At 50.3% G+C, this 18,970-nt stretch overlaps 1 protein-coding gene across 8 annotated transcripts in view; it reads right to left on the bottom strand.

Annotated features, from left to right (window-relative positions):
- Nucleotides 1-18,970, bottom strand: part of MMP17 (matrix metallopeptidase 17) — a 78,369-nt gene that overhangs the window by 13,656 nt on the left and 45,743 nt on the right. For 4 of the 8 annotated variants that reach the window (XM_068910695.1, XM_068910701.1, XM_068910698.1 and 1 more), the window contains exons 2-4: nucleotides 13,379-13,511; nucleotides 10,701-10,827; nucleotides 3,152-3,435 (exon numbers count right to left, since the gene is read on the bottom strand). In XM_068910695.1, coding sequence (XP_068766796.1) covers nucleotides 3,152-3,435; nucleotides 10,701-10,827; nucleotides 13,379-13,511 — 544 coding nt within the window. Of the gene's footprint in view, nucleotides 1-3,142; nucleotides 3,436-10,700; nucleotides 10,828-13,378; nucleotides 13,512-18,970 lie in introns of all 8 variants that reach the window. The other 4 variants (XM_068910697.1, XM_068910694.1, XM_068910699.1 and 1 more) reach the window with 1 other exon arrangement.

Below are 18,970 nucleotides of genomic sequence, written 5' to 3' on the forward strand. Positions count from 1 at the left end.
GGCACGCTGCCAGCACTGCTCTGTCTTTCAGCTGGGGTCTTCCTTGCCTGTCAACTGCTGGAATTACACACCGCCGTCTTGGCCAAGCTCTACAGCGAAGGAGCTTCCTGGGTGCATACAAACACTGAGCTGGCTTCTGATCAGTCATCAAATCTCCCATCACGCTGCTCATTTAACAACTGCCCTTATAGGGCATGACAGTGGTCACGTGAAGCTGTTTCCAGAGGACTTGCCGGTCTTCTGCCCTTCCACATCTTGCTGAAGACTTCACCAGGAGGGTCTGCAGCTCTGGACTCTCGGCCTGCTCCTTTAAGCAAAATGTTGACCTTCACCTATCACACTGTGCATCAGAGAGAACTTATTTAACAATAATACCTCCTCGATCACTTTTTTACTGGTTGTTCCTCCGTGTGGGTCATTTCTACTCTACTCTCTTCCCCCAAATTCCCTTACTTGCAATCTAACCTCTAGTGCCCGACATCACATGCACCATGTAGACCCATCCTTCCAACAAAGGGTCCCCTTCAGAGCCTTGAAGGGGAATAACACTCCAGTTATTTCCTCACATGGGTTAGTATCCTCTTTTAAAACCTTCCCTGCTGCCAAAGCCAGGGAACAACTTCCTCCAGGAACCGTAAGGGACTGATCTGGGTCTTCACACCAAAGGGCTCCCTGCCTAGCCTGCGCTGAGCACGCATGCAATAGCCACCCCTCACTGCATGGCAATGCCCTGTAGAGCAATACCAAGAAGGAGGTAATGACTTTAAGTATGGCTGTGACAACGTTCATGATCACAAGTATTGTAATAAGGCGGGAGTGAGGCTGGAAAGCCGACACCTCCCCGAGCGCACAGGAACCCCTGCTCCCCTAGCTGCGGTAGGGGCCAGAGGAGAGCTCGCAAAGATGCCAGCGCAGCTGATCATGCATAGTGCTTTGCACTCCCCACTGGGCCTGCCGTGTGGGGGAATATTTTTGCTGAATTCTTCTTCTTCCTTGATGACTATTATTTACAGTGTCTGTAAACAGCTGGGTTTTTTATAACTTGTGCTGTTTTCCCCAGCACCAGGAGAGAACAAGACATACGCTTTCTGACGTTTTAATGCCAAACTGACAACCTTGGGGATATTTTTATATTACCTACCAAGTTGTTATTTTTGAATCACTGGGGAGAACAAAATAAATAAAAGATGAAGCTTAGATAGCTCCAGACCTTAGCAATGGAGGGCAGCTTTCCTGTCATCAGCCTCAAGCCCTTGTCTCTTGGCCGTGCTTGGAGGTAATCGCTGGCCTACGGGCCTCTCCCCACATCTGCTCCCTCAAGGTGAACGTGTGGAAGCTCCTTCCACTGTGCTTGAACAAACAGCAATCAGGACCACCAGGTCCAAAGCATGCAACACTCTTTGCTTAATCTCTAATGACACATCTGCTAAGACAAGCTACCAAACTCGCATGCTCGCCTCAGCTATGTATGCTCGCAGAACAGAGCTGACGCTTTTTTTTTTCTTAAGAGACACTAGTTGCTGTTACAGAATGGCAAGAACCAAGGAACAGGTTGATTTTGACCTAGTTTTACAGGAGCACAAAACTAAGAGCATCCTGTCAGCCAGATGGGGGTGTTCACAGCTGCACTGCAGCGATGCTCCCCGGGTCTCTGTGGGGAGTGACCCTCTGCTCCAGGTCTGGGGGTCCAAAGCCAAGGCCAAGAGCCATTGCTTGGCCCCAGCCTGGGCTCCAGCCTGGCTTGTCATGGTTTCCTGGGGTTGGCGATGCAGTGCCTTGGGTCTGCCTGTCTAACACCAGGACAGCAGAATCAATCACCTAGAGGGAACAGCACAGGTGCACGCTCCTCCTCGCAAGAATATGTGAGTGTCTAGTATACAAGGACTCGCCCACAGATGGAAAATTTCCAGTGAAACATTTCTGGCACCAAGGCTACAGCCCATGAGAGGCACCACCATTTAAGTGCTCCACCTGGGGCAGCGAGGAAGACTTTAGCCCCCACAACTCCAGCCTAGGGCTTAGCCGAGGGGACAGAAGTGAGGCTTAGCATGACAGAAGTGGTGTGACACGTAAATTAGCAGCTAGTGACGGCAGCAGCAACACACTGTCAAAGTGAACCCAACACGAAGGTTGTGAGATGGGATCTCCTACAAATGGCTTGTGCAGCTGAGACACGCTCACTTGTAAAGGTCCCTCCACTTGTTAAAACTGTGCTGTTAGCTAGACAAAATGACATATAAAGAAAACAACCCCATAAAACCATAACTTATAATCATCATCTTGAAGTCAGTTAAGGGACAAGAGATGGCAGGAAAAATCTAGCTCAGCCAGGAGTTTCTTTTCTCTGTAGTCCTCAGAGCCCTTTCCAGAGAGGTCAGTGTAAATATGCTTTAAAAATAAGATCCTCTATAAACAGAAAACTGAGGCATGTGCCAGCGAAGCCACCCAAAAGATGGAGTCAGAACCCTGTCCCCAGCCAGGGGCTGTCACAGACACATGCTGGTGCCCCTCCAGGCCGGGGAAGAGAAGAGGTTGGTGTTGCTCTGCCTGCTCTTACAGCAGGAGCAGGAGGGCTAGTTGTTTTCTGTTAAAAATGGCAGTTTTCAGCCCAATCTGCATTGGCATCAGGACTTCCATCCCCTAAGACGGGAGGCAGCTATAGGGTGTGGGAGAGATCAGGGAAGGGTTATGACAGTGGCTGGGACCTGGGCTCCTCTGCTGTGGCAGGACCAGTTTTAAAACATGGATTAGCAGAGGGCTGGCTCTCTCAAGCCCAGTCTTGTATGCCACCATGCAAAGGCGGGTCACTGCCCACATACGCCTCCTCCCACAAATGAACAGCGACTGCACAGCAGAGGGGACAACTGGGTCCCAAAGGTGTTATGCCCCAGTTTCCCGTGAATAGCAACCCGCAACTGTGCGTATGATGGGGAGAAATACAGAGATGTCATTGAGGCTTCGAGGAAAACAAAAGGTTACCAACAGTGAGTGGTGGTGTTTTGCTGGCAAAGTTGAGGGAACCAGAAGAAGGTCAAGGGAGTCCCAAGCTGAGGGTGAAGGTGTAACAGAGACAGAATCACCCTAAACGTTGATGCAGAAGAGAGGAGCTGGCAGTTTGTGAGTTTGGCTGCAGCTCCCTTACCTGACGTACCTGATGATCGGAAGGTCCAATATTCATCATCATCAAAATGAGTGTCTCCTGCTGTGTGGTGGTCTCCAGGGAAGAAAGCGTGTGCTACTGTGCCACCAGGCCCGTCGAAAGGATAGCCATCATTGTGATCTGCCTTGGAGAAGTCGATCTGTATGTCAGCATTGTTACCTGCCACCTCATGGAAATTCAGTGGGGTAATGTCGCTCCAGACCTTCAGGGCATAGTACATAAGGGCACGGACTGTGTCGTGGCCCAGGTGGGATTCTTTTGGAAAGGTGCGGACCCTGAGAGAGAGACAAAAAAAAAAAAAAAAGAATGAAAAAAGGATAAGACAGTAACAAAGAGGATGAGCATCTTTCTCATTCTGCTGATTGTTTTATGACAGAGGGACCTCTCAGAGTGAGCTCCTCCACACCTTGGGCCATCTCTGCACACCACCAGAAAGGGCTCTGCAGATGCCTGGTTCAGCTGCGAACAACACAGTGCTGCTGTGAAGCAGCAGAGCTCTTAGCTCACCTGAGAACGCACTTGATTTATGTGTATTTGTGAGTCTCTGAGTCACTTACATTTCAGAGCTACTAGCTACACTTCCACAGACAAACTCTGTCACTTATACCCAGAACTACTACCTTGCTCATCCTTGGAAATCACAAAGCCGTGATTCCCTTTCTAGAGCTTGCCCAAACTTTTTTTTTTTTTTTGGTGAGTTCCCTTTCAGATCTGTTGATAATTATTTTCTCACCACTTACTTGTTCCAAATGCAACCCAAACATAAAGATTATTGACTGCTGAAGCCATTGCCCCACACACAGGCCCGTGAGTTTTCCTGTAACAACCAGCAGGTCCTTATGCTGGCATGTAAATCCACGACAGATTTGCTGCTTCCATATACTCCCCGGCATGTTTGCTGGAGGCATAAAACAAACTCTGACACTGGCATACTGCCGGCCATCTTTGAGACCACAATATATAATGAGGAAGAGGAAAGGATACATTTTATGCAAATCTTGTTCAAAATCCTCCAACCTGTTGCTGGTGGTAGATAGCATATCTGATGGAGCACTGTAGTGGAGAAGCTCTTTCTTGGTAGAAAAAGTACAGATGGGGCTGGGGCTTACTACACTATTGCACATATCAAGGGGGATATATGTTTTCTCTATATTGGGATAACACCACTCAATCCCCAACACTGCCTTGTCCTGGAAGAAAAGTCAGATGGGAATAGCAGCATGCCAGGCTTTGCCCTGCAGCGGCGTAATTCAAACCTCCCTTTTGTTCTAAGTTGGAATGAAAAAAGTCAATGTTTCCCGCGTAATCAAATCTCAAGAAAGAATTCGCGGTACTATTGATTTAATATAAAAGGTGAAAAGACAAAGATGCAATAAGGCATCCTGACTTCTGAAAGAGTATGTTTAGATAATCTTTCATTGACGCTTTTGACAAAAATAAATAAATTCTAGGAAAATGTACTATTGACTGAGTAATTATTGATAGAAAACAATTCTACTGGAAAATTTCTGGCCAGCTCTACCCTTGTAATAACGGACATTTTATTTCTTGTGTACCAGCACACTAACCAAAGCGTTCATGAAATATTCATGGCTTGACAGATTTTAAAGGCTAAAGTAACAATTATGATCACCTCACTCGCCCTCCTGCGTAATATAGCTCAGAGAACATCACTCAATATTACACTATTCCCCAGCACCAGTGCGAAGTAATGACTTGACTAAACCTCTAGAGGTAATTACAGGTGTCAGGAAGGGATGCCATGCCACTTGTCACTTCCTACTAGTAAAAATTTGTGTAAAATTACATAACAATTTGGGAGACATCATGGATCAGTAAAGAGGAATATGAGCAACCTACTGCAGAAGTTGGCTGCTCTTGCTTTCACAAATACTTGCTTTCTATCCTGTGCCCTCAGAGACATACATCCCAAAGCTGCCTGACCTGGGCAAAGTCAGTGAGGTTTAAATTCAGGATAGAAAAAGCCCTACACTTGTGAGAACGAGCAGGCAGCTAGCAGCCTCCCTGAAAGTTTCTCCAACGAGCTTGGGAAACCTGTCCTAGAGATGCTGTAAACAAACTGGGCAGATCAGGCAAAAGACATCACAGCCACAATGGCAAAAATTAGTCATATCTATGCCCTTGCTATCTCTAAACTAGTCTAGAGAAAGAAAGACCTCGACAGCTAAACACCTCTAAGGAGTGGTACATGGAGGTACAAACAGTATGAGCATGGGATTAGAAAAGACAATTCTCAGGTAGTTTTTAATTTATGAAAGAGGCTAGCTGAGACTAGATGAAGGGCAGGCTGCACACTAGCAGCAAAGCATATACTTGATATTGCTCTAATTGAAGGTTTCACTGTGAACCTCTGCAACGTAAAAAAGGTCATCTCCCTTTCAGATATTCCTTAAATAAGTGAGGAAGTGTCTTCACCTTCCAGGATACACCACCATATTTAGGTAAACCCTTTGCAGCTTTAATGTCAACTAAATAAGTAACTATACGTGTAAAACGCACCACGCTTATTCCAGGACCTAGGACCTCATCTTCAAGGTCTGAGTGCTCAGGGCATGGGACTCAGATTCAGGAATATTATCTGCTCTTCCTGCCTCAAGCCCTGCTCTACCGTGTGAACCATTTTCCTTTCCTTTGCCTCACTTTCCACAACTGTAAAAATGAGAATAACAAATCTAATCTTCCTTGAAAAAGGCTGGTGGATGAAAAGCACTGTTTGAAGAGACAAATATTATTAATATTCATTCTAATCCCTAACTCCAGAAACATTAAATTAAGGCGGAAACAATATCAATACTTATTTTGCTTCTTATAAAAGGTCCTGCACCTCTGAGCTGACCCACGTTTTATTAGCATGCTGCAGGTGTAAGTGAAAAATCCCTGATCCTTTATTCATTACCACTGTTATTTTTCAAAAGAATCCCATCAGGATTTCCAATTCAGAATCTGATTTGATTGCAGGAGCTCTGCTAATTGTTTTCAATGAGATTAGAAGAAGATTATTATATCAATAGGATGTTCAACGGCACTGCTTTATCAAGTCCCACCAAAAAAGCAGCACATTTCTAACATAATGTAGATGCACAAAGGGCTAAAGAAGTTTCCTCCCACCTTGATTATTACTATTATTCATAGTATAATGGTGCCTAGATAGCCAGTGGAGATCAACGCCTCTTGTTCCTGGGCATTAATCCCTCCTGAGATGCCTCTTAAAGAGCTCCAGTCTCTGGTAAAGGCTTGGTTTGAGTAACTGGAGAGAAACCTCCCCTCTCCAGAAATTCCCACAAGAGGTGCTATGGATTGAAATGCTAAAGAAAGTAAAATCGTAGCTGAACAAGATAGAAATCGGGCAGGAGAAGACAGATCTAATGCGATGCAGCCAGGGACACGTGGAGGCAAACATCTCCCCTAAGTAGCCTTGAAGAAGCTTGGCACCCTGTTCCTCCTGGAGCCAGGGCACCTGATCTAGGAGATCACCCAGTCGCACCACCTTCAACAGGTCCAACTTGAAGTGCGTGGCTTGGGTTCGCGCTTTCTGAAGGGGCTCTGCCTGGCAGAGGTGTGCTTCCCGGGACAGGTCGCAGGCCGCTCCCTGTCCGCACGCCTTCTCCAGTCCGGCCAGCTCCGACTCCCCATTGCGGCACCAGCCCGGCTCCCTGCAAAGCTGCATGTCAAAAAGGCTCCAAGAACTGAGTGCCAGAGGGAAGTTCGTGCCGCAAGCAGCTCTGCCGTGGGAGCAGGGAGGTACTGCAGCTCCGCGAGAGGTTCCCGTGCCCGCACCTCCGTCAGATGGGGCTGCCCGCAGCCTCCTGGGGAGGCAACATCCACCACGCTGCTGCAAACGGCCTGCTGCCGAGCGCTGCATGGCTTCACGCGGCACAGCTGGATCCCAAAGAGAATACCTTGCAGACCGGTAAAAGACATCTTTAAACCAGTTCCTGCCAGTACTGCCAGTGCCTTCTGTAGTCCCCATCCAAAAGTACTTTGGGGCCCAAGTTGGTTGATAAGTAGAGCCCAGAGAGGACTAATTGGTTTCTATCCGCCATGGACCAGCATCCGCGCTGGTGAGAACCTGGATTTCTGGGTTCCTTGCCTGTTCCCCCCCTGACAGGGTGACAAAAGAGAAGGAATACGGGTGATGTACGGGAAATCGATCCCTGCTTAATGAAAGCACTCCTTCACGTTGTGCAACCCTGAAACTAGAGAGAAATAAAATAAATGCTGATAACTACCAAACATAACAGACTATGGATTGCCTGATAAACCCAAATTGATTTTTCTGAAGGGGGGAAGAAGGGATAATTGAAAGTGTAGACGCTGTCCGAAGCACCTGGGGTCGCTTGGCAGATCAGCTTGGGAGCCGGCACGCTGCGGTGCTACACCAGGAACAGCCCGGCATCCGGATGGCCAACAGGAGCTGAGTCGCGCCAGGAAACGGGCGCCGGAGAGTTCGCGCTCTCCAGAGCCCCTTTCACGAAGGCTCTCCCAGCATTTTGCAAAGATTAGTGAAATTGGCCTCCCGTTCTTTTTGTGCGATAATCCTTATTCTGCCTTTTAGTATGCACACATCATCAGGCGGCACCCGTCGGCTCGGCAGTACGCGCCGGCACGGGAGATAATTGATTCCAAGGAGAAGACGTGGGTGAAATCAAATTTCACAGCCAGCTCCCTGGGCTGGGAAAGGAGCAGCCGTGCTGGGGGAGGCCGAGCGAGCCGGGCTTGCACCACCGCCACAGCGAAGTGAACGGCCTCGTCCCTGCTCCGGTGACACCCGGCTTTTTACACGAGGGTTGCACGTAGCGGTGACGGGTGCCGCAGGTGCTGCTGGTGGCATGCCACAGCAGCCGTGAACCAGCCCTGCGCTCGAGACGGGCCGCTCCTGCCTCCGAGGGGCAGTGCGGCGGCCCCGGCACACGTGCGTGCGTACGAGGGGGGTCACCCTGGCCACACGCCGTTATTTATGGGCACCGGCCCGGCAGCGTCCCCTGCTCCCGCTACCGACGAGGAGGGAGTCGCTGTCTCCTCGCTGCAATAAATCCACATCTCGGCTCAGCTGGCTGCACAAATCCACCGTGGGCGGCCTGGAGACGCTCACGGAGACCGCAGGGCGGCCACCAAAAGGTTTTGCTCCGGCTCGGACACCCCAAGCTTCCGGTATAACTGGAAGCCATCAAGCAAAATTAACCGGCTGCGAAACCCGAGGGAAACCCCTCGCGGGGAGGCGGCGGGGGCTGCAGCTCCCAGCGCCGGCAGAGGGCATCCGCGGCACACGGCTCTCCGCAGCCCGCCCCTGACAACCCCCAAATGTATCCTGCTCCCACCTGATCCCAGTCAGCTCACCCAGCGCCTTGGTACCCAGGTACCGCGCCAAGAAAATCTCCCGAAAAGAAGATCTAGATGGTCTTGAGATCCTGGGAACTCCCATGGAGACAAGGTGCAGCAGAGCGCGCGCGTCGGACCCCCGCGCTTAGGACGCTCTGACCCCGACGTGAGGACGCGGGCGCCCCGTTTGGGTCCCCGCGCCTCCCAGGCGCCCCAGCGTTAGCTGTGCTCGTGGGTAAAAAGAGGACGGTTGAGTGAAGAAACGCGAACCGCCAGCAGCCCTGTAAAAGCCTGGTGTCCAAGGCAGTGCCTCCTGCGCGCCTGCAGTGCCCGTCCCGGGCGACCCTTCAGCACAGCTGCGCAAGCTCCCCTTGCCCCTGCCTTCCAGCCTCGCGATTGCTTTCCTTTCCTAACGCGAAGCTCAACAGAATTGGGTTTTGCTTGCTCTTTTTTTAACTCTCCAATCAATGTGTGAAAGGGAGGCATGTAAAACTTTATGCCTGTATTGGCAGATTTTCATGGCAGTTTCCAAAGAAGTTATTCTAATCTCAACTGCCGGATGTAAATACCACACCGGAGTATAACGCTGGAGCCTCCAGTTGGGTTATACAACCTCCCATTATAAAATATAGCCCCTTCCTGAACAACAGCCAAGATCTTGGAAAGGATGGAAAAATAAAAAGCAGAAATGAGTTTGTCAGGAGATGGGATTTTTATATCATACATATAAAATTGTCTCAGGCCTAAAACCCTTTTTTATGGCAGCCTGGGCAGCAGCACCACTCAGCCTCAGAGAGGAAAGTGAAGCGGGTTAGCACCCCGGGGCTGAGGCCGCCACCGCAAACTGACCTTATTTCCCTTCTCACGTTGCACTCGAGCCTGGGACGACTGACACGTATCAGCACGGCTCAAGTCCTGCCGTGAGATGGTCGCCACGCTCAATCTGGGCCGTGACTGCAGCTCTATCTAGCTTCGCCCAGGCTGGAATTGGGTAGCTGCCCTGCAAATTGTTAGCGGTGTAGCAGCAGCACAGAGCTCAGCAGAGGCTGCAAGGTTCACCCGGACCACGTCGCTCTGGCTCCAGCCGCTGCCCTGCTCCGCGCGCTCCTGTAACCGCTAACTCCGTGGGGTCACTCCTCGGGCTGTTGGCTTTACTTGCTCGGTAAAAGCGCAGAAATCCCAATGCCTTGGGACCCTCTCCCAAGCCCCTGTTAAAACGCCTCCACGAGCCAAAACTGTTTCTTACTGAAGCTAACAGCTGCATCATGTTTATCCTTCCTGAAAACAAGGTCTCTGCAGGACGGGCTGCAAGCAGACCAAATCCCTGTTAAGGTCACGGTTTCGCTGCCTGTCAACAGCAACAGCCACGGCAAGATTGGTTACTGCAGCGCTCGAGGGACGATGTCAGGATCAAAGCGTGGTTTGTTATTAATAAGGAGCTCCCTCCGCGCCACGAGCACGTGTCTTCAGGACAGCACGAGCCTCTCATGGCACTTGGCTTTCCTCAGCTGCTCTTCGGGGAACGATCACTGTTGCACACGGGCTTTGAGGGAGGAAAAATGAGCCCCAGAAAGCTCAAGTCTTGGTTGGGCAGTGGATCGAGAGGACACTTGTTTCCAAACGCTCCCCCGCCGGGGGGCTGCAGGCGGTGGGCTTGAGGAGCTGGACCTAAACTCCCACATTTCTCAGGTTCACAGAGACCCACACCCGTCACCCAAGGACTCGAAGGGAAACGGCCCCCCAGGACAAGGACTAGAAGAAAGGGACCAAATCACTCCATTACCCAGAAAATACTCCTATGCGATCCCAGGCGGGACGAGGTAAGAGCAGCCTGCGCCACGTCAATCCGTGGCAGCTGCTCCGCACACAGCAGAGTCCCCAGGAACTCAAGAGAGAAAACAAGCGCCGTAACCGCTGCAATACTGCAAACGGCGCCCAGGTCACGCTCCACCAAATCCACACCTCTGCCGGCCCACGGCCGTGCCGCTCCAGGAAGCCAAACCCACGGCAAAGACTGGGAAGCCAGGCTGGGATCGGCAGCTGGGGAGTTTACATGGAGACCTCGTTGGGTCCCGGGAGCACGCAAGGAGGCGTTTCAACACAGTCACGCTGAACCTCACCCCAAAGCCATATGCAGACTAGGTCTGCGTACGATCCGCTCTTTGCTGCCGCGTTTAAATAGCGAAAGACTAATTCCTACCTCCAAGATAAGTTCCTTTTGTTCCACTTGGTCACGGCCTGAGCGTATCGCTTTTTCCTGGTCTCTGAGGCAGCAAGATCAGGGAGAGAGCAGCGAGGGGTTTTCATCAACTCCAGCGTGGCTTCGTCTAGGTTAAAGGGGGGGGGAAGGAAATAATGTGATGGAAATAATTTTATTGCCTCTGCTCCCACGGCTGGAAACCATGGCTCAAAAATACCAGTGGGGACAGGGAAAAGGGAAGGGAAGCACGCGCGATGCAGCAGCGAGCGAGAGGCAGTGCACTCATCAGTCAGGCGGTGGCAATGCCGCAGCGATAACGCTCCCCGTAAAACAGGCCTGGAGCCGCTGCAGCGTCTTGCTGACCTGGAAGCGAGGGCTTCCCCGCGCCGCCGCGGGCCGTCCAAAACCAGAGCGCCCGCCAAGCCCAGCTTTCGGCTGAAAGGACGTTTATGCGAACTCTCGGCCAAGCCGGGCTGCTCGGGGATGGGGTCGGGGCGGGGGGAAACGCTCGGTGCTCTTCTGGCTCCTCTGCTAACGCCTGGCTTAAACGGCAGCTCCTTCGCTAGGGCAAACGGACGGCTTTACTGATTGCGGGAGAAAATTCAGCACGTTGCCTTCTGCGAGACACTTCACTGCTCTGGCCAACCTGCGTGGCAGACAGCCTGTGACCTGCTTCGACCACTTTTTAAAACATAGGATTTTATTTATTCTGTTTTATTCTCTATTTCTCTGCATTACCTGTTATTCCTCCGGCAAAGCAGGGAGAAGTTTGCATGTAAATACGCTACATCTCTGTTTAAGCTAGGATCTGGAAAACGTTCATGTTCCTTCCTTTTTACTTCTGAAATCGAATGACATCTTAAAGGCCACATTCTCATCCGCTGAAAACGAGACGGATGCTGTTCCTTCACCAGTTTTCAGTGCCGGTTTTATATCTTTATTTAAGCGCTTTATTTTCAGGCTCAAACCTAAACCCACGATCTACCCAGGGCCGCCCACAAGTCCCGCTTTAAACATCACTTCCGAAGCAGAAAGTGCAGAAAGAGCGGCAAGTCAGTCAGGGCCTGCTCCCGGGCCTCCTGGGGCTTGCGACAAGGTGGAAGGAAAAAAAATAACAATAATTGCACGTGCTTAACGAAGAGCAGAGAGGGAAGGGCTGGGCGATGGCGCGGAAGGAGGCGGGAGAGGGGGCTGCTCGGCCGCGGCCTCGCCGAGCGTCGCCCCGAGCTGGCACGGCAGAGGCGCCCGCTAATTAGCAGCTTCTCTCTAATTCTCTCCTAAATAGAGGCAGCGAGAGCACACTGACCGCGGTGCGGGAGCTCGCTGCTGGGCGTCGGGCTCGGCCGTTTCCGAGGCACGAGGGGGATAATTGCTAGCCGGCTGCGAGAGGAAGAGAGCCAACAGGCACCCTTTCAAAGGGCTCGGATAACGCTCGCTTTCTCCTTCCCTCTCTTCTTTCAATGTGAATATTGAGAAAAACCAGGCAGGGCCAAGCAAGGGAACTTGCATCTCTTCAGCCTGGCTTTGATTCGGCTGGTTCACGCTTGCGGGTGCTTCATGCCAGCCTGATGCGGTCACCAGCCCAGGCAAAAGTCACCCACCGCCAAGCCCTTGCCGGCCACCCGAGCTGCCTGGGCCGGCAGGCGCTGAGCGAGCGCCGCAGGCCGAGGGCTTTGGGCCAACCTGGGCTGGGCAAAGCCGGCAGGATCACCGAGCCTGGCCCCCAGCCATGGTGATCCCAGGAAGAGCCTGAGAGCATGGTGGGAACCCAAGCAGCCCTCACACAGCGGGCAATGTTGGAGGCACCCGGCTTGTGAAACACTTTAACCATCGAGACTGCCTTGCTTCAGCGCTGTGATAACCCCTTGCAGCTCTATATATCCAGCAGGATCGACTGAAGCCTTCCCACCCACCCACCGCTGCTCCACATCTCCACTTTCCCGAGGCAGAAGCAGAGGCATGAGCAGGTTAAACACACACCCTGGTCGCACAGGGATCCCCGGCGCCGCCGGGACACGCTCCTGAACGCCCAAGCTTCATGCTTGAACCATGAGGCCATCCCTGCGCAGCTGTGAGTTGCCGTAGCTGAGCCCTGGCTTGGCTCTCTCCGAGGAGAGCCAGGAAAGTCTGCAGCCGCTCGCTGCAAAAACGCCGTGGGCAGGAGCAGGGAGAGGAACCGTGGCCGGGGTGCTGCTGCGGCGATCCTTCTCCCTCCCCTGCTCCTTTTCCTAACGAAGGATACAGGAAGATCTGTCCATGTAAATGTGGAGGGTTAAATCAGAATTTTTGTTTCACTCAGTTTGATGCTGCAGTTAAGGCTTTGAACAAAACAACCTATCAGCCTTAGTTTTTCTGCCTTTTTTTTTTTTTTGAACACGTCAAGAGCTATTTTAAGCATGATAGGAACCCCAAGGGTTTGTGGGTCTGGTGAAATAATTGCTTGCCTCAGGCTGTTAAAAGCTCAAGGCAACAAAGCACCTGAGCCATGTAATTACTCTTATAACTGCAAACGGAGATGTACGTTACACATGCGCCAGATCTTCCTGCAAACTCTGCCACTCCACAACACACTGGTACAGGAGCACGCAGGCCTCTCTCTTCCCCAGACTTATTCGGAGCCACCTCTGCACCCGGCCGTCCCTATGCACCACAGATAAAGGGGCTCATTTAAAACTGACCTAGGATCCCTGTTGCTTCGAGACCTCCAAACCGCTGCATGGCAGTGATGGCTTTCGTGAGCTCCTCCTGGGTCTGCAGTTGTCCTGTGACGGGATCCGGAGGAGGCAGATAACCAAATTTTGTCAGCCAGTCCTGTGAAACATGGAGAAAGGGTGATGAGAAAAGAAAAGGAAAGAAATATACATAGCGAGAGAGAGAGAGAGGTGCTGAAGGTCCCGTCCGTTCCGCATGGAAATACCTTTCCCATTTACATGTTTATACCCGACTTCCCTACTGAACTGTGTGTGGTCTCTGTTAGCAAATGAATGTGTCACAACGGATCTGTATACATTACTTAAGTAATGGGATCCGATGACCTTCATGCATTCCAATGCTGACATTTAATTTTCCCATCCGGCTGCAAACTATCTTTGATAATGGCAACAGCAGAGTCCTAACCTGAGGGATTATACAGTCATCTTTTATTCTCCTCTTGGACGCTGGCAGTTCTTAGTGGAAACTTGTTGCAGGAAACTGAGCACAGACAGCGCAACAAAATGCCCGTGAGGGAGGACCAGAGGCAGGCAAATCCCACCTCACTTGAGGCTTCATTTCAAACCCGAAACTCATGGCAGTTTGGAGGAAGGGTCTCAGGGTTCAACAGAGGAACCTCCCTGACTTCCAACTTAGGCTGGAGAGCAGGTGCATTTTGCCCAACTTCGCTTTGTTTGTTTGGCCCCCTCTGACCCTGTGCTTTAACCTTCCCGCTGTCCCCAGCAGGTGCCACAGTAAGGTCACATCTTCCTGAAGGGGGTGAGAGACGGGGACCCTTCCTCCTCCCTTCAGGCTCAGGGAAGAGGGTGATGACCAAGCACCCTTTGCAGCAATTCCACTGCAGGGACAGTGCCTAAGGTGGTCCGCCACTCTCCCAGGACACTTTCAGGTGTCTTCTCTGGTGGTTGCACCTAAGTTGCCCTGCTGTGACATTAACTGACTTGCTGTGACTTTCAGCTCCTTCCTTCCTCCCATTTTCTGGCCCCAGGAGCTCAAGGCAGAGAGGGACCTGGGTCCCCTCACTGTGGAGTTACTTGTGGGATGGCTGAGGTTTGGGACAATGGTAAATTAATGGGGGAAACGGACTTGGCATGGACATCAAGGGCAGAGACTCCCTTCACCTGACATCAGCCAACCTGGGCATCCGAAGGACAACGAGCTTCCTGCAGGCTGCTCAGACGGCACGCGCCGTGGGAAGCACGGCTCCAGAGAAAGGAGGGGGCTCTTCCTGATCCCCAACAGCTGGACCCAAACAGACACCGCGTGCTAAATTTCCCCTGAACGCAACCTAATGGTTGGGGCTGGACTCTTTCACCTTGAATTACATTGCAGAATTTTGATCTGACACCAACTCCAACCATGAAGTTCCTGAAACTGGGGAAAGCAAACTAGGCGCTGAGATCAGAGACCAAAAGGAGCCAAAGCTTGTGGCAGAAAGTTAACCCCTCCCCTTAGCCACAGGCTGGAGCCAAATTCCTGCTGATCTCCAAGGGAATTCTCCTGTTCTCAGGCTGCTTAAGAAGGAGCCAGAAGCAATTCGGCTACCAGCGGGACAAACCTCAGCGCAGCAGCAGTCATCCGAGGCCCAGAAGACATGACCTCAACGCTTACACACAACCGAGCCCTACAGAGAAAACACCATGGAGACAACAAACGACAAGACGCTTGCTCAGGGGCAACCATGCCGCACGCACTGCGGGACCTTCGCTTTGTCTCTTCCCCTCAGTTTCCAGGCAACACACACCCTTCAGACGTGAAGATCTCAGTTTCCAGGAGCCGAACTACCACCAAAGGGAGCTCTGCTCTGTGCTGTTTCCAAGCCGTGCTGCTCCCCTCCGACGACACCAGCAAGGGAGATCTGGGGGCAGGGAGCTCTTACATGGCCTCCACAGCCGCACAAAGAAAAACTGTTCGACAGCTTTAGGCTAAAATTTGACCTACATTAAAAAGTCATTCTTAGTGATTGATAAGCCTTGTTATAGAATAAAGACATAAATGAACTCTTTAAAAGTGCTGTAAAAATATCTAACTGATAACGGAGACGGTGGTTCTCAAGTTCAGATTATCTGTTGAACTGGATAAATGGGACACAGTCATGCTCATCCTAGCAGCACCAGGAATGCCAGGATTTGTTTAATGGAGGAAGCTGGAATTTGAATCACCCGCAACCTCAGACAGGACTGACTGATTTATTTAAGAGGATAAATGGCTTTTCTTTCTGTGCTGTCCTCTCCAGCATTTCAACATGCTTTTAACCACCTCTTTGCCAGCTGCCTTGAAGTATTTAGAGCCAGGCACCCATATTTCTAAGATCAGAAAGCAAAGGGGGCCTGTGAAACACCCACGGATCCATCCTTGCCAGAACCCAAATGCCTGTGCGATGAGCAGAGCACAGCCGCACGTCCGCGATCGCACTACCACAAGCACCTCGTTAGAACCAAGACCATTATTTGATAGAAATTTGCCTTTCAATGGACAATGCACTTTCATGGAGAACTTTTCCTCCGCTTGTTAGCCCAAAACTGATGCAAATAATACCATAAATGTCCTTCTTACAATACGGTCTGTGAATTGTCTTTCTAAATCGTTTCTTACATTCATTCTTGTTCCTATCTTCTATCTCGGCAGAAGGATCAGCAAAGAATAATACCACAGGTAGAGAATACCATAAATGCCTACCTTCTATTTTCTTTATCTGTATCAAAGAAACATTGATCTATTGAGCCTCTTCAAGAATGATATTGATCTAGACTTTCACCTCGGTCAATATGTCACAAATCTATTTAGTCAGATTAATGTCAAAAGTCAGTACCTGCTTATCACTAAAATTTGCATGTCTCATAATCTCAGTAGTATCTGCAGCAGCCACCATGAATGCTACAGCATCCCCAGCCTCTCTCCGGCAAGTCCAGTTAAATGATTTCACACCTGCAAAGCTTTACTATAGATCTTCCTAAGCTTGCTATGGCAGAAGCATTAAGAGCTCTCCATCGGGAAATGTGGTCTCTTGCGCTAGGTTTCTTACTGACGGTTCAGTTGCTTCCTTGCCCTCTCATAGTTGGCTGGTTTTAGCAGAGTGGCATATTATTACAGCCAGAGAAAGCAGCTTACGTTGCCGTTTCTTGCTGTTTAACGCAATGGCACAACTCCATTAGTGACCATCTCACTAGGAACACATTAGCAGCATCGCAGCCTTCCTCTTGTCCCCTCTTGCAGTTAGTCTGAAGGCCAGGCCAAGCGCTCTCTTCTCCACCTTCTCTCCCTGCTGTTATTTGTTCCTTTGCATAGCAGAAACATTTGTGACAGGAATTAGATATACAATTTGCTCCTGATTGTTCATGAGAAATCAGCTATGACATGGGGCTCTACAATCAGCCCATCAATTGTAAAGGATGGCGGGGTTTAATTTGGTTTCTTCTGCAGCCATGGAGACAGCATCATTTATCCTCTAATGACAGTGGAGCCTTTTGTACACTGGAGATTTAAATAATTCAACTTTGCTCAGGCCTGCCTGGAGAACGAGGTGGAAACGAAAGGCTGGGGAAAGCGAACGCATCGTTGCAGGCCGGGAGAGGCAAAGAAAGAGGAGAGGGCTTTGTCTAGCCAACGGCCCTGCTGATGCAGCTGAAGCAAGGGCAAGAGTTGCTCTCTGCCTTAATTCAAAGGGAGAAAAGGAGTACTCACACACAAACAGCTTAGAGCAAAGGGGCGGCTTCCTAAAGAACAGATATAAGGAAGGGGCAAATATCAAAGAGCCCTTCATCTGATATGCCTTGCAAGCACCGATTCTCTTGCACGTGGTTTTTCACCCAGACCATCATGTTTATCATCCCTTATTCAGGCTCTCTACAATATTCACAATGTTATAGACCTCTGCTATATCACTCTCATTCATCTCTTTTCCATTGTAAGACTTGTGGTCGTTTTATTCTCTCCTCATAATCTAGCTGATCCATAATATTGAACTTTTACATTATACCTCTGCTGTGGCAGAAAATTTGATTAGGGAAAATGCAGCTGGATTTGGAGAGGAGAAAGACCAGCTGGAACTATCTGGGTAATTATCTGTGTGTCCTGTGAAAGCTTTTCTGATGTTTTCTTGTCCTTAATTAAGACAAAAGTTAAACTCATAAACTTTCACAAATGAAAAATTTGAAAACATTTTCACTGAGATCATAACAAAGTGTTCCCTTCTTATTTCCACTTTTTTAAAATAAAAAGCTTTTTTCAATTCTCATCAGCTTAAATGTTTAAATGAAATAGTTTCACTAGATTTGAGCTGAAATATTACAATTCCTTAAACATATTTCTTGCCCAAGTCATTGGGTTGACATGATAAAAAAAATTTGCTCAGAAATGTAGGATTAGGTCAATTTGTTTAACTCAGCACAAGAAGAATCAGCTTCAGCAAATCCCTTTTTTTGAAATGAAAAAATTGCTTCACCAAAAATTTCAGATCAAACCAATATCTACCGCTGCTTCCATCTCTGAGATGAGCTGGAAATGAACATGGCTGCACTTCACAACTCGTGCCACAGCCCAGGGTACATAACTTGGTCTGGGGCTCATGCTGAGGTCTCCCGAGAGCCACTGTGTCTCCATCCCCCAATTCCTCATCTGTGAAACCCACGCAATAGTATCTCCTGGTCTCCCATCTCTTATTGGTCTTGTCTGGTCATACCACGAACTCTTCAGGGCAGGCAGTCCCCACCGTGTTTCACCCAAGTCCTCCGGTGGACCCAGTGGTACCACCAGCATCTTCCACTACCACTACCAGAAGAGGAACCGCGTGATGGATTTTTCCTCTTTCTCCAAGAGTTTGCAAAGACAAGGGAGGGAGAAAGGAGGAGGGACTGAGCCCAAGTCCACAAAGGACCTTCTGATCCAGCTCTCCCATCGAACAGCACAGAATTGGGGATTCACCATTGTGCTCAGGCTCTGGAGGAAAAAAAAAAAAAAAAGAACCGCCTGCATGACAAAAATATCCAAAGATATCCATTCATCTGAACCTCTCCTTGCACTGCAGTGGGTAAACACAGCTGCCAGCAAGATTTTTCATGCTGATCAGCAGCGAGCAAATGACAGGCACAGCTATTTCCCTTAAAAAACAAGGCCGTGACGGCTAGTGACAGCGTGCCACCCCAGCACCCACGGGCCCCGCGCGGGGCTGCGGATCACACTCTGCCCGGCAGCAGGTCAGCTGGGCTCGGCTCCGGCAGCAGGGACAAAGCTGCCGCAATGGTCTCACCTCCCAGGGCAGAGGCTTAAGTTTTGCATCAGGCGAGTCAAAAGGTGGCATGCCGACTAGTAAAACAAAAAATTTTGGAGATGAAGGGAAACACATCCCCTTAATGGCACCGCTCACTTTTGTGCTGGCTGGGAGCAAGTTGTCATGGCTGAGCGCCCTGGGCGCCCCGAGCCCCCCACGAGCCAGCACCGCTCCCGTGCACCGCCGTCTCACGAGCGCCCGCTGGGGACAGGGCAGCGGTGCCAAACGGGTAAGGACAATACGACACTAGAAATGCAGGGCTGCGTTGTAAAAAAAGACGTTTTGCCTC

Source organism: Struthio camelus, chromosome 17 (assembly GCF_040807025.1).
Source record: "Struthio camelus isolate bStrCam1 chromosome 17, bStrCam1.hap1, whole genome shotgun sequence".
Taxonomy (NCBI): Eukaryota; Metazoa; Chordata; class Aves; order Struthioniformes; family Struthionidae; genus Struthio; species Struthio camelus.